The following is a 22,503-nucleotide window of genomic DNA, read 5'->3' on the forward strand; positions in this document are numbered from 1 at the left end:
CAACTGCAGGCAGAAGCAGCCATAGGAAGAGACTGAAATTTGTCTGCGTTCCTTTACAGAAATTTACCAAACCCCTTGTTTAGTGAATAAAACTGAGCCTGAGGCAGGGGTGTGTGGATGTGCCTGTGTTCCTAGATTCCCTCCGTTTTTTTGGTAAAATTGCGTTGTCATCTTCAATTAACAGTGTTTTAGAGGTTGTTTAAATGCTCTTGGTGGAGTTACAAGCTTTCGGAAGCTGTGTGCAAGACCTCGAGAAGGTGTTTAGCAGCGCAGGTAACTGCTGCAGCTGGGTAAGGCAGTGTGACAGCTGTGCTGGGGTGCTGCTCATCCAGCACCTGGAGCCCCAGGAGCAAGTGGGCACCAAGCCAGCAGCAGAGGCTGAGATGTTTTGGATTCTTTAAGGATGACGAGGAGGACTTTTGTTTCGTGTTAAGGAAGGATGAATGCTGAGAAGCTTAGCAATGGCCAGAACGGGTAGAAAATGGAAACTTTGCTCTACAGGTCTGTTGACACTGGGATGGTGCTGCCAGTCTGACAGAAGGCCATGGCAAGATGCAGAGACTGCCTTCTGCTCCCACCCTTCCTGCTGCTACAGGCCCTGATGTCTTACCCTTCCTGGTGCTGTAGCACTTGGGAGTATCTTGCCAGAAAGAGATCCACATTGTCCATTTCGTCAAAAGAAGAAACCCCTTGCCCGCCCTGTAATCCTTGTTTCATGGTCAGGGACAAGCAGAAAGCCAAAGCGGGTACATGGGTAGCCAAAACAGAGACCAAGCACAGGAGGAGCACCCACCGTGGGGTTTCAGGAAATGTACACAGGATTTCCCATTCTGTTCAGACAGGAGGGCCTTGAGCTCCCTGGCCTTATCCCAAGGTCCTGGCTTAGTGTGTGGCTGCACATGCCAGCGCAGACAACCTATGTGAACCTCACCAAGAAGCCTCCAGCCTGTCTCTGTGCACACATGAACAGGCCTGCATGTATGGCAGATAGCAGGACAGAGATCCCGAAGCATCTGCTCCCTACGCCTCTCTGCCCTCCATGGTCTGCAGGTAGTGAAGGTGGGGCAGCCCAGAGCACTGGTGGAGAAAGCACTTGTGGGGCACTCAGGAGGCTGCCACTTATATGTGCTGGGGGTCCTCCAACAAGGTTTGTAGCCCAGGTGCATCAGTACAAAGCATTTGCAGTCTCCTAGCTGACTTTGAGTTAGGTAGCGAGGATTCAGTCCAGACTGGTCAAGGATATTGCAAGAGGTTCAGTAACCTTTGGTCTGAAGCTCTTCAAAGTCATCCATTTTTGCCATCACAATGGGCTGCTTGAAGATGCTCTGCAAGCTGTGACACAGTCCATAGCTCACACAGTACACCCTTCTCCATTCGTGACACAACCTACAGCTCACACAGAATACACTTCTCCATTTGCTATGCAGGAAGGACAGTAGTGCTGGGGTGCTTAGGCTGTCTCTGCGGTGCCTTTCCCATTATGCATACTTACGCTGAAATTCGTGCAGTATCTGAATATTTAAGAGCTGATGGGTTCTGGAAGAAGCTCAAGGGACTGGTTTTCATCTACAAAGCTTTGGTCAGTCAGGCCATGGACATTTGCTTTTACATAAAACACTTGCCCTGCCTTGCTTTGACATGAATATCATGTCAAACTGCACCCAAACACATATCTCTTTTCAAGACTGAACTTTCTAATGCTGTCAGCTGCCCCCCCATCATTCTGTAGCTGGCTGTTTCACATGATTTGGCAGGCTATGCATAATTTAGTCCCACGGAAGTCCCTCACCACAAAAGCAAGCTTCCCCAGACTTTGAACGGTGCTACCTTGCATGCAATGCTGTTTCATTTCACAGATACGAATTCGCTGCTTTTCCAAGCTCAGCAGATGGAGCTAAGGAATGTGGAGACGGTAAATATATAGCTGTCTTCAAGAACTTTAGGTGCTGCATTATTTTTGATGCTCACCTGCTTGCTCAAAACACAGTGAGCCTTAATCTCACTTACGGATTAAATCAAGAGGAAGTTCTCCAGAAAACAAGTGATAAAGCTGGCCCATGTGAGAGAGGAGCCAAGCATACTATAGACTATACCAAGCCTACTACGTGCTATAGTATAATACATATACTGTAAATATATATGCGTATAATATACACATACGCACATATACACACATAATATGTGTGTATATGCATACATATTTTAACTCTTTCAAGACTTGAGCAGAACAGCTCAGATCAGATGCGCACCTAGCCCAGCAGCCTGTCTCTGACTGCAGCAGTAGCATACACTTAGAAAAACAAGGATAAAACCCGTGTGAAGTATAAAACAGTTTCCACTGGTATCCCAGATTTCCACCTAAGGCTTACAGACTACCCGAGCAGCGGCTGGTATCTCTGCCTTTAAGCTCAATAGTCCATGTGTCTGACAATTTCTTTTTGAGCTCATTTCTCTTGCTGCCGCTCAAGAAGGGCCACAGCAGTGACCTGCGGAGCTTGCCTTTGTGCTGTGTGTAAGCATCACCATTTGTCCGGACATCTCGAAATATCAGCTGATGTCCCCTCCTTTTTGGACTGTGAACACCAGGGAAAAACTGTTCCCTTTTCACTTTCTCTACGCTGCTTCTGATGTGCCTTGCCTTACCTCAGTGCACGTCATTTCTCCTCATGCCAAAAACCCACCCAAACTAACCCTAAAACATGGATTCTGCTTTTTGCTCTTTTCTAGGTTTACCCTGTCCTTCAGTAAAGTTCTGGTGGTACTAGTGTAAACAAGACTGAATCAGAAGTCTGGACTCCTAAAGGGTGGGACTGGAAGGTCCACTGTGATTCCTCCTGCCCCAAACTCTTGATGATGATAGTTTCTCCCAATATACTATCCCACATCTGGCTCAGGTCCCTCTCTCCCTTTTTTTTTTTAATTTCCCCATAATGCTAAAAATATATATATATATACTTCCCACAATGCTAAAGTCACTGACAGCTAAATAATAACAGCTTTCTGCTGGGTTTTTCCTCCAGATTTGTTCCTCCATGTCCATCACATTGCATTATTTCCGTGCAGCAATCAGACTTTCAGTTTTTGCTTTATTATACAAGTCCAATGCTGCAGAGTATTGCTTGTCACGGAGGTGGCATGGAGCTTACGTTCTTTTTAAATACTGGTTAAAAAGTCAGATTGTTTTCTTACAATGAATGTAGTGCTGGTAAAAAGGGCCAAGGAAGTAGCCTCTGCAACTTGGTATCTGCTGCCTGGGGCAGAGGGGTTGACCATACCTGTCCACAAGTATACGTGGTTCCTCTTGGTTCCCTGCTGCCAACCCAGAGTAAGTCCATTGGCTCTGCAAAGCCTCTGCATTAGCTGAGCAAGCAGGTGCTCATCGTGAAAGAGGCTCTTTTCACAAAGACACAAGCTTTCTTAGTTCCAGGTTTGGGCTGGGTTTTTTTTGGTATTTTTTATTTAGAAGTGCTGAGGAAGAGTACTCTATAGGGAGAAATAATGTCCTGAGGTATGATTACAGTTCTTTACAGACTTACTGCAGGGCCTGGAAAAAGATGCATAAATACGCTGTGCCTCAATACTACTACTACTACTACTACTACTACTACTACTACAACAACCTCCTTCATTTCCCTTGCCAGGATAATACAAAATCTGGACTATAATGGTTTCACAGGCCTTGCAAGAAGGCATGTAGAAAAATAAGAAAACATGTTCAGAAATGAGCTGCCTTATTACTTGTTTTGTAACCCCCTGCAGATTTGTGTGTATTTCAGTTTATTGAGGACCCAACATCAGTTCCCATCCTGTTCCCTAAAGTGAGCAGTAGGTAGTTCTTGGGGGGGAATTACTTTTAATGATAAATAGTACCTTGTCCCACAAATGGTCTCACTTTGCTTCTGATGAATATTAACTCTGCAAAATTTTTCTACTGATTCTGGAGCTCATCTGGACAAGTCTACTGGAGGAATCAAATGCCATTTTCTTGGATTAAGGGGAGACAAAAATCAGGCCATGTGCAAACATAAAAAAAAAAGGGGGGTTTTTTTGATAACACATCCCCTTAAACATTGTAATTGACAGGATCTGGTTAATTCTGTATTTTTGCTCTGGGCATTATTTCTCTATCACATGGGAGGCTCTCAGCAGTAAGGTAAATTTATTGAGCTTGAATCCACAGGTCCCTTGCCTTCAGTAGAAGTGCTTTGATTTACACTACTGCAGGACCTTTGCTAGCATGTCTTGTGTGGATTATGAAAACGTCACCTAACCATTGCTTTTAAACCCTCTCATACAACTGGAAAGTTTCTGAGCCGGGATGGACCTAGCCAGCAGCTTAGTTTTATAAGAGAATGGCACTTGTTCTCAGGACTTTTCTGGAAAAGGGCTGCAGGGAGGGTGAGGTGCACTTTTCCTGTTAACGTGTAGGTGGCGGGTGGCCTTGCTGGAAGTCACAGCCAGCGTTGGACACCACCCTTGTATCCCCCTTAAGGGCTTGTATCAATTCTCCCCATCTCAGGTGATGGATTAGGGACCTCCAAAGATGAGACTCAGTCACCACAGTCGCCGCTTGTGGAAGAGGCAGTGCCACGCAGATGTCCTTGGAGCATCACATGGAGCTGACACTGGATTTCACTGCGGGATGCTCCAAGAGTATTTTGCACATGGGGGCCCCTCTCCATCATTTGCAGGGAAGTACTTCTGGCTCCATGGGGAAATAAAGGCAGTTCTTCAGTAGGCCATTTCCAACTTGGATGGATCGACATTTCTGTTTCCATGGAGTATGGATCAGATTTATAGCTTTCTCAAAATGTTCCTGGTGATTTCTGAGGGGTAATTGTTTTCCTGTTACTTGCCTCTGCCTGTCTCTCCCATGTATGTGCAAAATATGCATATTTTCATTAAGGATTATTATTATTACTACTAATACTGCTACTACTATTATTATTAATTATTCACTCTCAATGGGAATTTTTAGGGATTGGAGCATCAAATCTTAAGAAATCTGATCTCTGTGCCCATCTAGCCACATGCAGGAATACCATCCTGTCCGGGCCCTTGAGGACGTGCCACTGTTAACACCACTTTATTCCGGGATTTATGTGAAAGACATGTATACTGTGTAACTTAGGCAGCAGAAGAAGGCCAGACAAGATCCCAGCAAGGAAAGAAAGGCAACCAAATGCCCCATAAAAGGTTTTGATGAGGAAAAGGAGCTACTAGATAAAAACCAAAGTGACTTCTGAGAGGGATCTGGAGAAATGTTCTTTCTGCTCGCTCACCCAGAAGTTATGAGAAAACCCAGAAAGGCAAACCTTCTGAACTCATTATTTGGAGAGGAAGTCTCGGCTTTTAGCATGGGGAAAACAACTTTCTGTAAAACACATTTCTTTGTTCTCTTGTATCTCTTTTTTATTGAGCAACAGGTTACTTGCAATTATCATCATACTGTATGAAGAAAGCAGCATGAAGTTGCTACAAGAATTATTAATAACAGGGAAAAAAATTTTTTTCACTGACTTTATACCAAAGGGAGTGAAGAAAATTGATTTTAATACGAGGCTATGCAAATTGTAAACGGCTATTAATATCTACTTTCTGTAGACTAGGCTAAAGTCTGAGCTCCTTATTCTCTTCATATCTGATTTTGCCCCCTCAGATTCTTACTGAGGCTTCAGCTTTATGCGCTTATCATTACCTTGGTTTTAAAAAACAAGTGTAGCACATGTAGGTATACACTGGTAGCTGCAGAGCATGCAGATATTTGCAAGTTTCATGCTCTTCTCATGAGTGCTGGACTTTTGCATGTGTAAGCATGCACGATAGTAAAGCCGGGGGACTCAGGCAGCACAGGGGATGATCCCTGGAGTCGGGGCAGGCAGGGGATGGCACCTTCCTTCACCTTCAACCAGATAAATAATTGCCATGCCACAATGACTGCCTGTCAAAACCAGGACCAGAGGATGCTTATTGGAAAGTGCAGTCAAATTACCCATGCAGGCTTTGCTGCACAGCTGCTCTTGCCTCTCCTGCCCTGACCACCCTCTGTGCACAGCACCTGACTTACAGCACACACAAACGTGGGTGCCAGTGCCTCCTCACCTGACTCCTTCTCTGCCCCGGGTCTCTCTGTCTCCCTCATCTCCTCATTTTTGGCACTGAGTTGCCTGGAGCGCAGCCTTGCTGCAGCAGTGATGGGGCCACAGGACACTAGTATGCATGGTTACACTGGGAGACCCCAGGGACGGTACCCTCTTGCTACTGCAACCCAAGGACAGCCTGGCAGGGCACTGCTGACAGCCCGGTGCACAGACAATGAATGCCATGGGAAATTCACGGGGAAACTGTTTTTCCCCCTGCAAAATTCCCAAGCAGGCCCGGATGCCCGACAGGACATGAGAGCCCTTCCACCCCTCTGTGCCAGCGCTACAGCCCTGGGTGTGACAGCCCCCTCCGCGCCCCCCCCCCCCCCCCCCCCCCAATGCCTTTTGTTCCTTTAATATACACCTTGACACCTTATGAACACCAGAACTCCCTTTCACCATCTGTAGAGCCCCTGCAGGCTGTTTCTTGCCTAAACCCATTTTGGCCTCATTTCCACTCCTTTAGCAACAACGGCAAGACATGTGTTGTGTAGCCAGGAAAATCTATTAGAAACAATGCATGGATGTGTGTTTGCTTTTCAGAGGACAGTGCTGAACTGGAGCATTTCACACCTCCTGGATGAAAAACTGCTGGGTTTTTTTAATTTTCTATTGCACTACAGGGCACAAGGCCAACTTGCTCCCCATCTTGCTCTGCTATGAACTCCAAAAGAAGTGAAGTCAGAAGATTGACCTTGGATTTATATCACTGATGGCAAGAACAACATCTGCCTGAAAGTGAGATTAAAAAACTTGCACTGTAGGGATAAACACGGTGCTCCTATAAAATTCTCAATAAACAATAAATTGGGTTGTAAAGCAGGTACTCAAACATCAGCAGGGCATCTTACGAAATCACAGCACTCACACCTTCACTTCTTTGTATTATTCTGTATTTTTTTCTTACTGTAAATCATTGCCACTGAGTTTAATGGGGCTTACACAATATTGTAAATATTCCTTAAGTAATATAATTGCTATTTGTGATCTCACTCATGCTTGAAAGCTTTCTTTACTGGAGGGGAAATCTTACATTTTCCAAGTGACTCATTTGAAATGAAAACTGAAAAAAAACCCCGTTTGCAATGAAAGTGAATAAAACCAGAAGGCATTTTTATATGACATGCGCTGTATCAGTTGGGCAATTTGAGTAGCTGTTTTAAGATTCAGCGCCACATTGCCCATGGAGACGGGGTCTGTCAATCACAGCTGGTCCAGAGTTGCTGGAGCAGCAATGTTTTCTGCCCTTGTTTTTCAAATAAACCCTTATATTGCACCTTTATGTAACCGGTAGCTTTTTTTCTTGGGAAAAATGCTGTCTCAGGTAAGTGCAGGGTGCAGCGGAGATGAGCATGGCAGAAGCTGTTGCCGTGCAAACCTTCCATGCCTTGGCACGGAGGACACCAGCCCAACACAGGGCATACAGGGCTGCCCATTTTCCACCTGCTACAGTCTTTGTGCTGAGACCATCTGTGCTTGTGCCATCTGAGAGATGAATTTTGATAACTCATCTAAGACCACTGTAAGCAGCAGGCACCCAGGCTTTAATGAAGCTGGTGAAGCACTGCAGCACTGGCACCATCACACAACTAAACCAGCATCGCTGGAGACCTGACACGAGAGGGCACAGCCACTTCTGCTGCTTCTGTCCACCATGTCACTAACCCCTAATCCCCCCTCCCCAGCAGACTAAATGCTGTACAGTTTATTCTGGGAATTAGTGTTTATAAATCAGGCAAAACCGAGAGGTTTCCCCTCCAGTGGCAGAGGAGCGAGAGAAGAGAAAGTTATACTGACTATTGGTCCACTTACATCATTGGGAATAGTAAGTTCATGGGAACTGGTTGGAGTAGTGGCATCCAGTCCTATTCAGGGGACAGAGGGAGAATGTTACGCCAGTTGTTTGCAAGAAGGGCAAGACACAACAAATGATATTTTAAAGAAGGAAAGATACAGAAAGAAGGGGAAAAAAAAAAAGAAGAGAGTAGCAAAGAAAAACAGAGAACTGCTAGTGAAACAGAAAAGAAAGCAAGAGATGCAAAACTCAGAGGGCTGGACTAATTTTAAATTAGTCTTATTTTAATTAACCTTTAACCCACCAAAGCAACAAATGTCACATGAGATTTCACAAGGTCATAAAAAGCTTCTAGAAAATGAAGGGTTTCCCCTAAAAATAGTCTCTGAAGTTTTTTTAAACACATCAATTGAGCAATTAATGGATAGCTGAAATTTGACCTGTCTGCCAGGAGTTCTAGAATACAGAAAATGAAAGTGGAAGTCAAATGAACAACTAGCAAAATACATAGATATGAAACAGAAAAATTAATATATTAAAATAAGGATGAGGAAATTAACCTAGGAAAATTTGGAAATTATATGGGGGATTAGTTGCTGAAGAAATGTTGGGAAGGGTAATATTTGAAGGGAAATGTACAAAATACTCTAAGCCGCATACATTTGTTTGTAAATTGGGTGGACAAAAGGAAAATGCTCAGGAAAAATGGAATTACTGCTCTAACTCACAGTAACATTGCAGAAACGTACATCTTGCAAATATAAACAGGAAAAAATTAAGGAGCAGCATGTTAATGACAACAATAAGGAAAATAAAAAGCTAGGAAAGGCAATTTAGTATTACTCGTAGACATTTTATCAGATACATCATGAAGAAACAAAAGTGTGTTTTGGACATCATGCCTCTTTCTCTCCTTTTCTCTTTTTTTTGGTGTTTATTATTATTATCTGTAAAGATGTGCCAAAAATAGTCATTTCCAACTAGAAAAGATGGAAAAGAAATGCACTTACAAAGAAGTTACTCACCTTTTACTTATGTTTACATTCAGAGTTGCATATGCTTATTTTACATTGAATATAAAGCTATCAAGTTGCTCACAGAATTTGATGTATGTGATAAAACGTTATTTGCCATAGAAAGCATGTACCAGTACTTTATTTGCCATAGAAAGCATGTACCAAACTTTACGAAGTTTTGAGATGCCAAGCGTGTATGTAGTGAAGTACAGTAAAAATGAGTTATCGCAGGGTTAAAGGACTTCTCACTCTTGAATCAGGAATTTAACTTCGGCTTTAACAGGTATGGACCAAAATCACGGTTCCTAATTTAGCTAAATTTCCATTGCATTTTGTAGCTGTATCTGCACATCTAGTAGGAAGAGAGGCACTTGTCCCAGCAGTGACAATCACAGATGCTCTTAAGACATGTAGGTCTGCAAGGAATTTGAGTTTCAGTGTGCCGTAATGTTTTTAAACAGTATTTCTGTGCCATGATAACATACTGTTTTCCTATGTTTGCTTCTTTCTGAACCACGTTATCAAACTGGCGATGTGACAAGATGCGCTCCCAAGTACTTCACTCGAGACCAACTGGTACATACTGTATGGTCCATAATAACTTTACAAGGACTGAACAAAAGAAATTCAGGGCTTTTAGCCAGTGGCACAAATGAAGCGGTTTTGATAAATAAATGTAACAAACAAAGCATGTTTTAGTAATGAAAGGAATGGTAACAGAGGTATGGGGGGGAAGAAGAGAGATTAATATATAAAAACAGAAGGATTGCTGGTCATTGACCACATTTATTATTAAAATGATGTAATGACCATGGGAAACAAAGCTGTTAAGAAGAAGGACATCCCCAGGGGGTCATGGGTACGTACCAGGGAAACCAGGGGTGGTCTGCCCAAGGGGAGTAAAGGGGGGATGCTGCATAGCCAACTGGTGAAGCTTGGTCAACTGCAGGGCAGGATGGGAAATTAGAACTAACCAATCAAATGGAATTATTTCAGAGCAGAGAAACCATCTTACATGTTCTAAAACTGGATTAATTAAAATTATATTGGAAAAAAAAAAAAAGGTTTAATCGTTCATTCTAATCTACCGTAGAGAAAATCAAAAAACCTAAACTGGTTATAAATGACATCTCTACTGTTATTACATGTAATGGCTATTGTTAATATTTACTAATTACTGTAGAATTACATATTAAAAGAACTCAAATATATCACATGCAAAAAAGACCAAGATAACTGTCATTTGTTCCTGGGCCATTGTACTTTCTAGCAATTATTATGCAAGGCAAGAGATGCAGCTGAGCTAACTTGGCTACACAGTATGTTGTTCAGGAAAGGTGTCCTTAGGCCGTGTCTTTATTGTTAACTGTAGAAAGCAAATGTTGCCCGGAACAAATAAGAGGGAGAGGAAGAAAAAGGGAGTAATTTACATGTGCTGGACTCACGTCTGGATGAGGGATGGCATACTGCCCCTGAATCGTGAATGCCTGGAAACAACAAGCACAGTTGAGACACAGGTCAGTCAGGTGGGACAAGAAATATTTCTGTTCTCATCAGAAAAGCTCCTCCTGGCTCCTTGGGTAAATACTGAGAGAAGCTTAATTGTCTTGTGCTTCTTGATAATGCTTGGTATGGTATGGAAATGTCCGTCAGGCTGCCCATGCATCTCTTGCAAGCAGGGGATGCCAAGTGCCGCTGCCTGAGCTCTGATGACCTGCCGGGAGCAGAGCTGGGGACACTGCACGGGTTGAGGAGGATACATGCCAGCCGGCTCTGAGCCACCTCGTCTGGCTACCAGCAGCCACAGATGTTAAATGCCAGCAAACATGTACACCCCGCGGGGCTGGTGCCCCAGGCTGCCATGCCAGCAGGTACATGAGCACATGTGCTGGACGGCAGCCTGTCCTGCAGTGCCTGGGCACGGGCCCAGGATGCCAGTTTGGAGATAGGAGCATGATGGAGACCCCCGGCGTGGTGGTCTTATCTTCCACAAGAAGCCAAATAGCCTCCCTCCAAATCTAGCCTCTGCACCACCAGAGCAACGCAAGGGGTACAGTTTCTGGTATCTCTTCTAGCAGTACCGGGGGTAGGTGGGAGAGGCAAAAGAAGCACATGAGCAAGAAGGGATATGGTGGCGTGCCTGGCACCAGTGAGCACAGCCTGGCTCTGTTCAACTCTCTGTAATGGCCTACAAAAAAAACCTACCGAGAATTTATAATTTTCTATTATATTCTGTAGGGCTTTTCTGAAAGTAACGGCATGTCAGAAAAATATTAATGTGTTTGTGCTTAGGCAGGAAAGCAGAAGGACAAATTATAAAGTATAAATATTTGTAGTGTGAGAATTATAAACAGGAACAGGGCTGATTAGCTTAGTTTGCAAAATGCTTATTTGACAAAAGGCCTCTTAGAAAGTAATGAATCCTGCAAATGATAAAACAATTAATTTAATGGAGTTCAGATATTAAAACCTTTAATGCCTCAACTGCTTGATGCACATTTCTGCAGCAGAATTTCCCTTCTGGAGAAGAAACATTTCATTTACTTTTTAAATTAGTTACAAAGCAAGGCCACAGTCAGGCAAACATGCACAAGAGCAGTTTTCAGGCAGAAGTACGTGTGACCAGGCTCAATAGGATGCTCATGGGCAAACATACGCACGTGCATCTTGTGGGGGATGGCTATTGCTGATAGTTTGTAAATGACAAAAAAAGGTTCCAGACCACCAAACCAGGTGATCACTGCCATCAGTGGGTCTTAAGCAAGCACATAATCAATCAAGCAAACCGTGTGTTTAAGTGTTTTACTAAATGAGGACAACCTTAAGGAGATGTTACACTGCTTTGCTGAATGGGGGCTCTGTGTGTAGCCAGGCACAGGAGCAGCCTCAGAGAGGTTATAGCTGGAAACGGTGCTGAGCAGGGGCTTAGGTGAGCAAACTGGGTTTGGAAACCATGCTTTGGTCTCTGACTCTCGTGCTGGAACACGAGTGTCCTTTCTGATCTTGGCTTTACTTCAAACCCAGCTGAGGGAACATCTTAAGACATCGTGGACAAGATGGGTCTTAAATTTTCTTTCCCAGTAAAAAAAAAAAAGCTCTTCGTTTTTTAGGCTCCCAAAAAGTCATTCAATTGATTAGGTTGAGAAAAACTGTCTTTGACTGCTTTACCCCTTGGCAGAGGAACCGTGTCCTTCTGTGGCTGAAGCATAGCAAGCACAAGCCTGGTAGAGGCTACTGAGACATCTGTACTGTAACATTTCACTAAGGACATGAGCTATGGGTCAGCTTTCATCAAAGTCAAGGGCAACTTTCCTACTGACATAAGTAACAGCAGGAATGATCTGGTCTACAAATCTTCCTCACTTTAAACCACAAAACTGATATAAGACATAAAGCAAAGCTGTACCCTGTGAGTACCCACCTAGACAGCAATGTAGCACAGTGGGTAGAAATGTCCAATTTGTTTCTACCAGGCAGGAATACTGTATTTATTATTTTTTTTAACCACTGCATATGCTAAATGTAGGTAAGGGGCAGAGCAGGGCAAGGCAATGTTCATCTTCCTTTCAGTTGTGAGATGCAATACAGTATCGAAGAAGCACAAGAGAATTAAAAGTAATACTTAAAGCAGAACTCCCGCAACTTGTTAAGGAAAACAAGAAATTTGAGTTTGCTAGTGTTGCTTGATATGCAAGCATTAAACAAACCAAAACCTTTAAAGATGGCCATGCTGCAATTTAGAATGGAAAAATAATTTATGATAACATAGCCAAAAGGCTGGATGGAATTAACACTGCTGACTGAATTTTATTTTCAGTATTAATTTCTACTTATGAAACTTGGTTAAAGTGTCTTTCTATACTGACGTCCAAACACACCTTAAGCTTTTTCTTAAAAAGTCTGCTTAGTCAAGAACAGAAATTCAAAGCACACAGAAAGTGCCTGACACACTTTCTCACATCAACAAGGTTGCATTAGAAAAGTGAGAACGTTTTTTTAACTGATAAAACTGAAGATGACAAAGAGCTATTAGGCCTTAAAATAGGACACTTTCAATTATTTACACAAACTGCTCAGAGCACTCTAGCAAACAGTTTCAATACTTTTGAGTAATCTTATACAGAGACAGTCTTTGAAAGCAATGGCAATTACAATACTCGTAACATGGGCTGCCTCATATATACACACATATTTCTTAAAGGAAAGCACTGCAGTGTAAACTTATATATGTGTGGAGTAAATTATTCTGAACTTTCAGCCATAGACCAATTTCTGGCAAATTATTTTAAATTTCAATTCAGCTTTGGTCACTAAGGAAGCACGTTTCTTGTTTTAAGACACCTAAGGGGGGTAGGCTTACCAGGAACTGAAAGCTACTACATCCAGACTATGAAAATCTGCATATACATCCCAACATATTGTTTCAGAGTAGAAGGTAAAACTCTGAGACAAAAATTCAGAGAGAGGTCATTACAAGGGCCTGTCGGACACAACTGCTGTTTGATCGTCTCTAAAAACTGACAAAACTGCTCACACTGCTAGTGGAGCTGCAAGTTAAGAGTGAAAAAAAACCCCAACCTCTACAATAAGCAGTTTCGTCCCACTCAGGGAGCACTTGATTTGGATACCTCTCAGTTTGGGCAAACTTTTCTTAATTACAGAAGTTAATTTTAAATCTCGGTAAAATACCAGTCATCACAATTTTACATCAAGTTTGCAATGCAGTGTTCTTTCCTGCAAACTGTAAGCACACAGAGTAGACAAAGCACATCAATACTATACCAGGCAAAAAGAGTAAAAGTTGAAAACTAACAGGCGCTGGCTGAGGTTGGGCCAAGACGGTGTGGTTTCCAGCTGAAGCCAAAATGGTGTCTGCTCTTACCTGGCCACCTGCAAAAATGATAGGTGCAGAGGCAGGTTTGGGACGGTAGGGGATGGTGGCACCTTTGGGTGGGGACTGCAGACAAAAACACAAAGCGATCAAAATGCAGAATGAAGCACAGCTCACATTAAAAAAATCACTCCTTATCTTGGTCACCTCAGACAACAAGGCATGCAGGTGACCCAGCCCAGCCCAGCCTGCCCTCCACCCCATCAGCCCAAAAGCAGGGCAGAGGCCAGCTGTCCAGGCTTTCAGGGGAAGAGCCAAGGTCCTGGCTGCACAGCTGAAACAGGCAGCGCTGGCACTTGTGGCTTCTTTACCGCCATCATTGGATGAAGCTATGAAGCCTCATTAAGCATGTCAAGGCATTTCGGGAAACACAGACAAAATTTTGAGATTTGTTGATGCTTTGGAAGCGTCTGGCCTGTGGTCACACTTTAACACAAAGCACATCTCCCGCTTATCAGTCTTTCCTACGCTGCTACACACATCGAGGTTTCTTGTTTTACCAACTCAATTAAGTCAGCTGTTCAATTGCAAATTACCAGCCTGATCCTGCCTTTCTTCTGACTCAGCTGTAAGGATGGAGACAAAATCCTCCTGGCTTCAGCAGGAGCGTAACTATGGCTTTCATAATGCATGACAAGGGAGCTTGTTTCCTGTAGCCCAAGGCAAGGACCCAAAGGGAAAACCCCTAACGGGTGTGTGTGGGGTGGGGGTGGGGGGGGGGTGGGGTGTTAACTTTCTCTTGTAAATAAAGGAGCAGCATGTGTCTGTAAAAAAGGCTTCAAGCTGTCTGTGCAACACCTGGCAGAATTGTGCTCTGATTTCAGTGCATTAACTACAACTAAAGAAGGTAATGACAATATCACCTCCATTAACTAATATCCTACAATTGGCTATTTTGTGTCAATGAAAGTGTTGGTTCCCAAATTAAATATATGCTGCAAATTAGAGCACATTCATTTTCTTAAATGAAGCAGCAAACCATAGTTACGCCAGTGTCATCTGGGTGCTGCTTGTGATTTGCCTAATGCTAAAATTAAGTATTTCTTATGTCAAAATTGGTTATTTGAAAAGTGGCTCTACCTGTGGGAAAATGGGACTTTCTCTCTCTAGTTTTGGGAAGCGGCTTCTCTCGTCTTCTTTAGCAAATAACTATTTATTCCACAAATGTCACTTGGACAACAGACTATGCTGTGTATTTACAAAGCTGATAACTACTGCCATCATGTACTCCATCTTTAACAAACTAAAATGATTTTTTAATATTATCTTTCTGTTCTCTTGCATTTTTATAAAGAAATTTCTTCTTTACAGTAGTCCAGCAAGAACTGAAGCAACAGTCACTTTTTGCCGGTAAAATACCGTGGATTTTTAGTTTTTATGCTTTTATTTGCACTAGGCTGTATGACATTTTGGTGCAAAGGCTGTATGCAGCCTGGTGCACTGCATACTTCTGAACAGCCAACAGCTGTAGTGCTGTCTCAAACACTCTACTGTTTCTCTCCTCTTTAAAGAACAGTAGGGTGTCAGAGATCATCATGAGACAGCCCTTGACTAGACTTAGGTAAAATACCAAACTAAAAAAAAAAAACCCACAGAAAATTTCCAGCAGAAAAAGTGATAGAAACAGATATGTTTCATGTTCCTTGTCAAAAATTATGGTTATTAGGTCAAAATATTTAATTTTGATTTGCCAAAATATTTTTTTTTTCAAACTTCTACTCAACTTAATCGGTTGAGAAATGTACTTGCACAAAATTATGGGCATTTTCAGCAAGGGTTAAAATGCACAGATTGTTATATAAATTAATTTTGTATCATTTCATCTAAGGGCTGAAAAACTGCTGTCAAAAGGAAACATTCTGGCCTTATGCAATGACCTGACCCTAAGGAATCAAAGTGTCCTGGTAAATCTAAATTATGCCAGGCAGAATTATTTCTGTTTAAAACAACACCTCGATCTTTTCTGTCCTGTTCTGCATCAGAATCAGAAGGGGCTGCAGCTCCTTGCTGGATCTGGTTTGTTGTTTGACAGCATCATGACAGCCCTAGTCTTTGATTGCTAAACCCTGAGAGGCTCTCAGACACGAGGAAGGGTACGGTCTAACAGAGTCCTCTTGAAATCCCTGGCATGGGGAGGGCAGGCAGCGTCCCTGGGGGACCCAGGGCAATCGAAAATTAATAATGTGTTTGAGCATCTCCCGAGTGAGAGGTGATATGCCAAGTGCTCACTTACCTCCAGCATAACCACGCATATTTGTTTCACACACTGGATAATGGCGTCAGGAGTGCCTGATATAGTCACTGCGCGCTCCGTGGAGTTTGGCAACATGTCCCCTGCTACCTGCACCTGGGCTCCTGTGGACTTGAGCAGAGACCAAGCAAAGAGAGCGTCACCGTCACCGTCACCGTGGAGCAGACAATGGCACCTCTCAAAAGCCAGTGATTGACTGATGTGATTGATAGAGGTGATGCACCTCTAAACTTTTTGTCTTGTCTTTGCTTGATATGTGGTAGAGCATGTATGTAAATCCAGGCCCAGACAGGGTAACTGGGGTCTGGCAGGACATGGATTTGGCTGTTCAAGCCAATTTGCAAACACTCCCATCCTAGGAAGATTAACAGAAGCTGTTAATGAATCAAACTGTGACCTGAATTTCAGGACAAGTCTTTTAACCCTCTCAAAAACAGACAGTTGCAATGCTGACTAAAAACCAAAAAAGCTGAAATGAAGTACTTTTCAATAATAAAAAAAAAAGAGAAAGGAAAAAAATACTGAAAACTGAAGAACATCTGCTAATGAAACATGTTGCAGATAAATGGCTCTTTAATCTACTGACGGCTGACTCGTGTCTCTGGATGAAATTTTGGGCTGGCTTATGCTCTGGAATATCTCAGGATGGTACAGAAGCACTTCTAAATTGTAATTAGTGTTGATTAAATATATGCACATCATCAACTTTTAGCTCATTAATGAACCCAAGGAGGTAAATGAGCAAGTTTTGTGGGGGTTTTTTGGTTGTGGGTTTTTTTTTTTTTTAATTTGATCTTGGCACTAGTGTATCTTAGCTAACTGAAAAAAACCCATACCCAAAGAAAGAACAAAATACATGAGGTCAAAACAGTCCTTAGCATTATTTCACAAACATCCTGGAAGACCTGCTCAATCAACAGAGAAAAACCCAGGCATTTCACATTGAGTTATCATTTTCACTTATTACAAACAAAATATATTCCTGACTGTTATTGCAATGCAATAGTCTGGGCTTTTTTTTTAAAAAAAAAAGTATTTTCAGTAACCATTGACTTTGTGTCAGTCAGCAAGGAGTTAATTTGTTTTCTTGCTAGTTACATACAAAGTGTTATTCTTCTTTCCAAAGACTGATTAAATTACTGATTGCATTTTCTGTTCAGTAGCGCTGTTTAAGGCCAGAATATCAATTCCTTGCTCTATAATAGGCTTTGGAATTTTGCCATCATTTGATCAATCAGTCATGCTTTGCTTTGGTTTTTTTTGTAATCTTATCTTGAAAACAGTACTGCAACCCTACATGTTGTTCCTGAGCATATGACTGAACACAAAAGACCATCCCTTGTGCAATTGACGCTCAGTGTGTTGTGTGATGATGAAATTAGACCGTATCTCAAGATGGATGCTTCTTTTTTTTTCTTTTGATCATATTTGCTGTTTAATGTACAGTTCTGGGTATCTGTACATCTAGAACAAAATACTCTGCCAAATAATGCAGTCATTTATGCATTTGCTTCCAGTGCTTCCAGTGTTGCTTCTTGTTTATTTTTTGACTTTGCTCATATGCCAGCAACAAAAAATCAAGTAATGTTTTGTCCATTACCCTTATGCTTAAGAAAGTGTGCAGTGTGACTTCTTGCTTATCAGCCTTATCAAAACACCTATTTGGCCAAACACTATCCTTTTACTTCTTTGTACTAGATTAATAGGTGATGCTTATGAAACTGCTCACCAGAACAATCACTTCAGTGATTTAATGTATGCAGACCAACAGACCCATCTCACCTTTAAAAACCTATGTCCTAAACCCACTCACTCCGTGCTTTAGATGAGGTTACCAATATTTAAAATGAAATCCAAAGTATTAGCAGCTGTAAAACCTAGAGCTAAGCACTCACCAGCACACGCTTCACACTCATGCCTGCTCCTATTTTAACACAACTAAGAAATCAGCTGGATTCCCGCTGCCTGACAGTTCTCCTGGACACCTAACAGATCTGGAGGACCATGAGAAATCACGTCTCGTGGCTGAGGTTGCCTCCGAATGTGTGCTCTGACAGTAGCTTTGCCTTCTCCAGTGGCAACACTTTAGCCTGGCTTCCCCTGCTGCCTGCCAGGGTGAGTGTGCAGCTGCTTGGCAGGCTTTCTGGCTGACCCAGACACCAACTGCTGCAAACACCAACAGTTCATTGGCTGTCCAGCCTCTGAGACAGAAATGTGCCCTGCATCAGGCAAACTGAGCACCTTCCTTCCACCCAGCAATGCACTTCAACACACAAGTATCTTCTCCCACCTATATAAAGTTCTCTGACAAAGCTTTTTTGGGATTAAAGAAAAAAAAAAGAGAAGGTTCCCCTATGACCCTAGCATCTGCACAGAAATATTGTTTTCTTCCCCTTAGCATCAACAAGTGACTCCTTTCTGCCACATGTCAAAAGCTGGTTTGACAATAAGGACTGCTGACAGGCACAGCTCCCAGACTCTGATAAAAAAAATAAAGTAACAGCATTCCAAGAAAAAAAGAATCCAATTTGTAATTGCCTTTTATTTGTAGGTCTCAGGAAGCACAGAGACCCCTTCAAACGGCAGGGCTCTGAAATGTTCTGCGAGTTTACAGCAGACAACCTATGTATGTTTTCATGAACACAGTTTACAAAGCAAGAGGCACGTGGAGGAGCAACATGTTGTTTGCTTGGCAACAAAACCTCTGAAACAGCTTTTGGCAGCTGTTGGCTATTGGAAGCAGCATGCGCTGCTATTACGTCCCTGTATGCAAAGGACAGAAAAGACCCTTTCAGTAGTGGCCAAATCCTGAAAGGTGAAGATAAGCTTTGAGAGGGAACTTTGTTAAAAAAAAATCCTGGGACAATAAAATTTGAATCCCAATGAAACAATTTGGAAGAACTTGAAAATCAACTGGAATCACACCCCTAACTGTCCTCTATGATCACCTTTCCTTCCAAGGCTACCATAAACTAACATTTCATAGCAAATACTGGACATACTATTTTGATCAAAGCATTTTCCACTCCTTCCTGACATTTGATCAAATTTTCTTTGACAGAAAAATATCTGGTAACATTTTTTACATTTGAAATGACACTTGAAAGCTCAATAAAGCCTACTGTCTTGGATTTACATTTTAGATAAAAAAGGGAAGTTTCAGTTTGGTAGAGCCTGTCAAAAGCTTTTGTTTTGACAGTCAAATATAAAAATGGATCAGCATATTATTTTGATATTCAACACCTCATTCTGTGTTGGAATAAAAACAAATTTAGGAGTACTGTCACTTTCTCCAGAACAAAAATCCATTTTTCTGAAATGTCCTATTCAGATTTTCTCCACGTAACCATGTAGGTACCTAATTTTCTTGCCTGACTGATTAGAAACGCTGGATCCTGGGCTTGGCATGTGCTATGTTGTTGCAGTCATACATGGAAGAATTAAAACTGGCACCATGTGATAATTTTTTGCATTTTTTGGTTAGAGGAAAAAGTGGCTGCTAGCACAGCACATTGAATGAACACCTTCAGATACAGTCTGGATTAAAAAAAAATATGTTTGGAATACATGAAATCAGGTCACCTGTGGCACAGTGAGATTAGGGAGAAACAGGAAAGGAGCACGAAAATCAAATACCTATACAAAGTAGATCAAGTGTTTGACCTACTAACCTGGACTCCCCAGTGCTACTTGGGCCTTTCCCTGGCTGCAAGGGTGGTAACTGCTATGGGAATGGCTGCAGCACTCCGGCCTGGGATCACCTGAGTATTGCTGGGGAGGGGGCTGCGCCCAAAGAGAAACCTGAAGAGCCATTTTCTGTCATTAAACTGTTGTTTGCTAAATTGTGCATCAAAGACCAACACATTGTAAAGCTCTTTTTTTATTTCACACGTGGTCTTCAGCTTTGAGGAAAATACAAGGGTGCAGCTGTGCTGGAGCCCTGCTCCCCCCAGGGCAAGGCTTTTCACTCAGCACATGCTCATGTTCATGCAATGAGCAAAGTGCAGTGGATGATGCTGGCAAGGCATGCTGTGGTAGAACTGAGCTAGCCTGTGTCCCCAGCAGACATCCCAAGACTTACCTCCCTGATTTCTTTGATTTTGGAACCTCCTTTTCCTATAAGGGATCCACACTGACTTGCCGGGACGACGAGCCGCAGTGTTACAGGTGGTTTGCTTGTCACCGTGCTGTTTGTCATTGAAGCGTTTATGTCCTGCAATCACAACGTCAGTGAGAGTTAGCAGAGGATTTGTCATTCCTGGTAAGCACTGAAGGTCTCAGAGCAAATGCCCAGGCTGTTCGCGGAGACCTGGGGAGCATGCAACCAGTCGTAGTTTGTTTCTGTTGCAGGAAAGCTGCTGGCTCTGCCGGTGGTGCACCATAAGCACGAGCCGCACAAGCGGCTTGTGCCAGAGGAACCCTTTTGCTGTCTGGCATTGCAGGTCTGTGCTGCAGGACCAGAGGACAGTCTCTAAGGCAAGACTTGGAGGAGGAGGTGGTATCTCAGATTAGATCAGCTGAAGCAGATGGAAAAGGCAGAGGCTTTTGAGTTCACAGGCCACCAAATCCTGATTTGGATTCTTTTCCACCATCTCAATGAGAAACATTTCCACCATACATGTCTTTACATTTCATGCAACGCCTTGTCAGATTTGATACAGAGAAAAACGGTTAAGAAGGGAATGACAAAAGAATCTATAAATAATCTAAAGCAAAGAAAATCAGATTATTTTGATAAATAGTTTGCTGCACCCCAGGTTTAAGTCCTCTTTTGTAGCAGATCCATAAGTATTTGTAGTGCTACATAATTTCTAATATTTTTTCCCATCACAGCTATGTATAACCGGAGTACAAAGAGCTCAGCAGAACAGCAATTACCTGTATCCAGATAACGTAACCTATATCCATGTATCTCATTATCCAACGAGACTACACTATATGGTCTCATGAGCATTTCAATATACTACTTGTTGCAAGGTGTACATTGTTTTAAATGTATTTTGTTTGTTCAAAATCTTCTAGGCAAGAGAAAACAATCCCTCTAAAGTCTTCATCATGAAGGAAAAGATAAAGTATATCCTCCCACTGATCGATGGGATGCTGTTGAGAGCACTTAGAATCACAAAAAAAGCCACGAGCTGCATGGCACTTGTCCAACAACTTATGAGAATCTCAGTATGGTTTGCTAACACTAGCTGTGTGCTGAAAAGACCATCTCATCAATCAGTGAGGTGCCATGGCACAGATATTACACCCTTCACAGAAACTCTATCCGAAAGATTAGGACAGAAAACATGCATTTCATATTCATCCAACTCATTTATGATGCAACAAGAGTTCCAGTAGACAGAACTGATAGCATTCCCTACATTCTTGCTTATGAAGACTACCACTTGTTAAAAAAAAGAAAGAAAAAAAAAAAAAAAAAAAAAAGCAGCCTGTACTGCGTGATCGGGACCCCAAAATAAAAAATAAAAAAAAAAGAAAAGAAAAAGTACTTCAAAGAACTCTGCACACCTCATTGAACCAGTGTGGAAGCTCACTGAACCAGCACTGATTCCTATAGCACCTCCACATTTGTGACGGCAGCATTCTGTCCAATAAATGGCTTGGTGTGACCTTGCTCAGCTTAAAAGGAAGAAAAAAGTCTTGAACAGAATGAGGTATTGCTGCATGCCACAAGACAGCTATCAAATCATTCCTCTGCCAGCCAGTAACGCACATTTTGTTTAGTGCCCCTGTCAGTGAGGGATTGCAATCCAAAATAAAGCAAGCACGATAACAGAATTTTGCAGCACCCAAGTATCTGAAATAAATCCCAAGTCATGCTGATTTTTCAGCTGAAAGATGCCAGCTCACTACATCACGTTTGTGTCAGGTGGAGGCACAGGATCATCCAGATGCAGGTAAACAACCCTCTTCAGCTACACAGCACCACCCTGATAATGTCTCCCATTTCCCTATGTGGCCTGGCCTCAAAGCCTTCACTGCACTTACTGTCTTCAAAAGCACTTCACAAAAATTGAAAGCTGCTATTCTCTTTATTTTTCTCCTCATCATTTAAAAAGAGTGAAACCTAAACATGCAGGCTTAGCAGTATGGAGTGCATAAAGGAATCAGTCCACCTTAAAAACATAACAAAAGAGAAATGAGCAGAAAAAAATCCCCTCCAGAGCTGCAGGTTCCCAGGTAGGGCTGGCTGGAGACTTTTGTCTTTCAAACTGGGAGATTCCCATTTCTTTAACCTTCAACTTTCTGTGGCACTGCATCCATTTCCTCAGGGCTCTGGCAGGCACGGGAGCCAGACCTTGCATGGCTTTCTGCCTGCTTGCCTGGGCTGCTCCTCAGCCAGGACAGGCTGACTGGGAGCCTGGAAGTGGTGTGGGAGAGCCAGCTCCCACTGTTGG

General features: G+C 42.5%; 1 protein-coding gene across 8 annotated transcripts in view; it reads right to left on the bottom strand.

The window, feature by feature from the left end:
* Positions 1-22,503, bottom strand: part of LOC130145587 (poly(rC)-binding protein 3-like) — a 67,660-nt gene that overhangs the window by 21,094 nt on the left and 24,063 nt on the right. For 4 of the 8 annotated variants that reach the window (XM_056330567.1, XM_056330568.1, XM_056330563.1 and 1 more), the window contains exons 6-11: positions 20,178-20,309; positions 16,079-16,207; positions 13,768-13,911; positions 10,385-10,441; positions 9,822-9,897; positions 7,956-8,008 (exon numbers count right to left, since the gene is read on the bottom strand). In XM_056330567.1, the coding sequence (XP_056186542.1) occupies positions 7,956-8,008; positions 9,822-9,897; positions 10,385-10,441; positions 13,768-13,911; positions 16,079-16,207; positions 20,178-20,309 (591 nt within the window). The remainder of the gene's footprint in view (positions 1-7,955; positions 8,009-9,821; positions 9,898-10,384; positions 10,442-13,767; positions 13,912-16,078; positions 16,208-20,177; positions 20,310-22,503) is intronic. The other 4 variants (XM_056330569.1, XM_056330566.1, XM_056330570.1 and 1 more) reach the window with 3 other exon arrangements.

Source organism: Falco biarmicus, chromosome 3 (assembly GCF_023638135.1).
Source record: "Falco biarmicus isolate bFalBia1 chromosome 3, bFalBia1.pri, whole genome shotgun sequence".
Taxonomy (NCBI): Eukaryota; Metazoa; Chordata; class Aves; order Falconiformes; family Falconidae; genus Falco; species Falco biarmicus.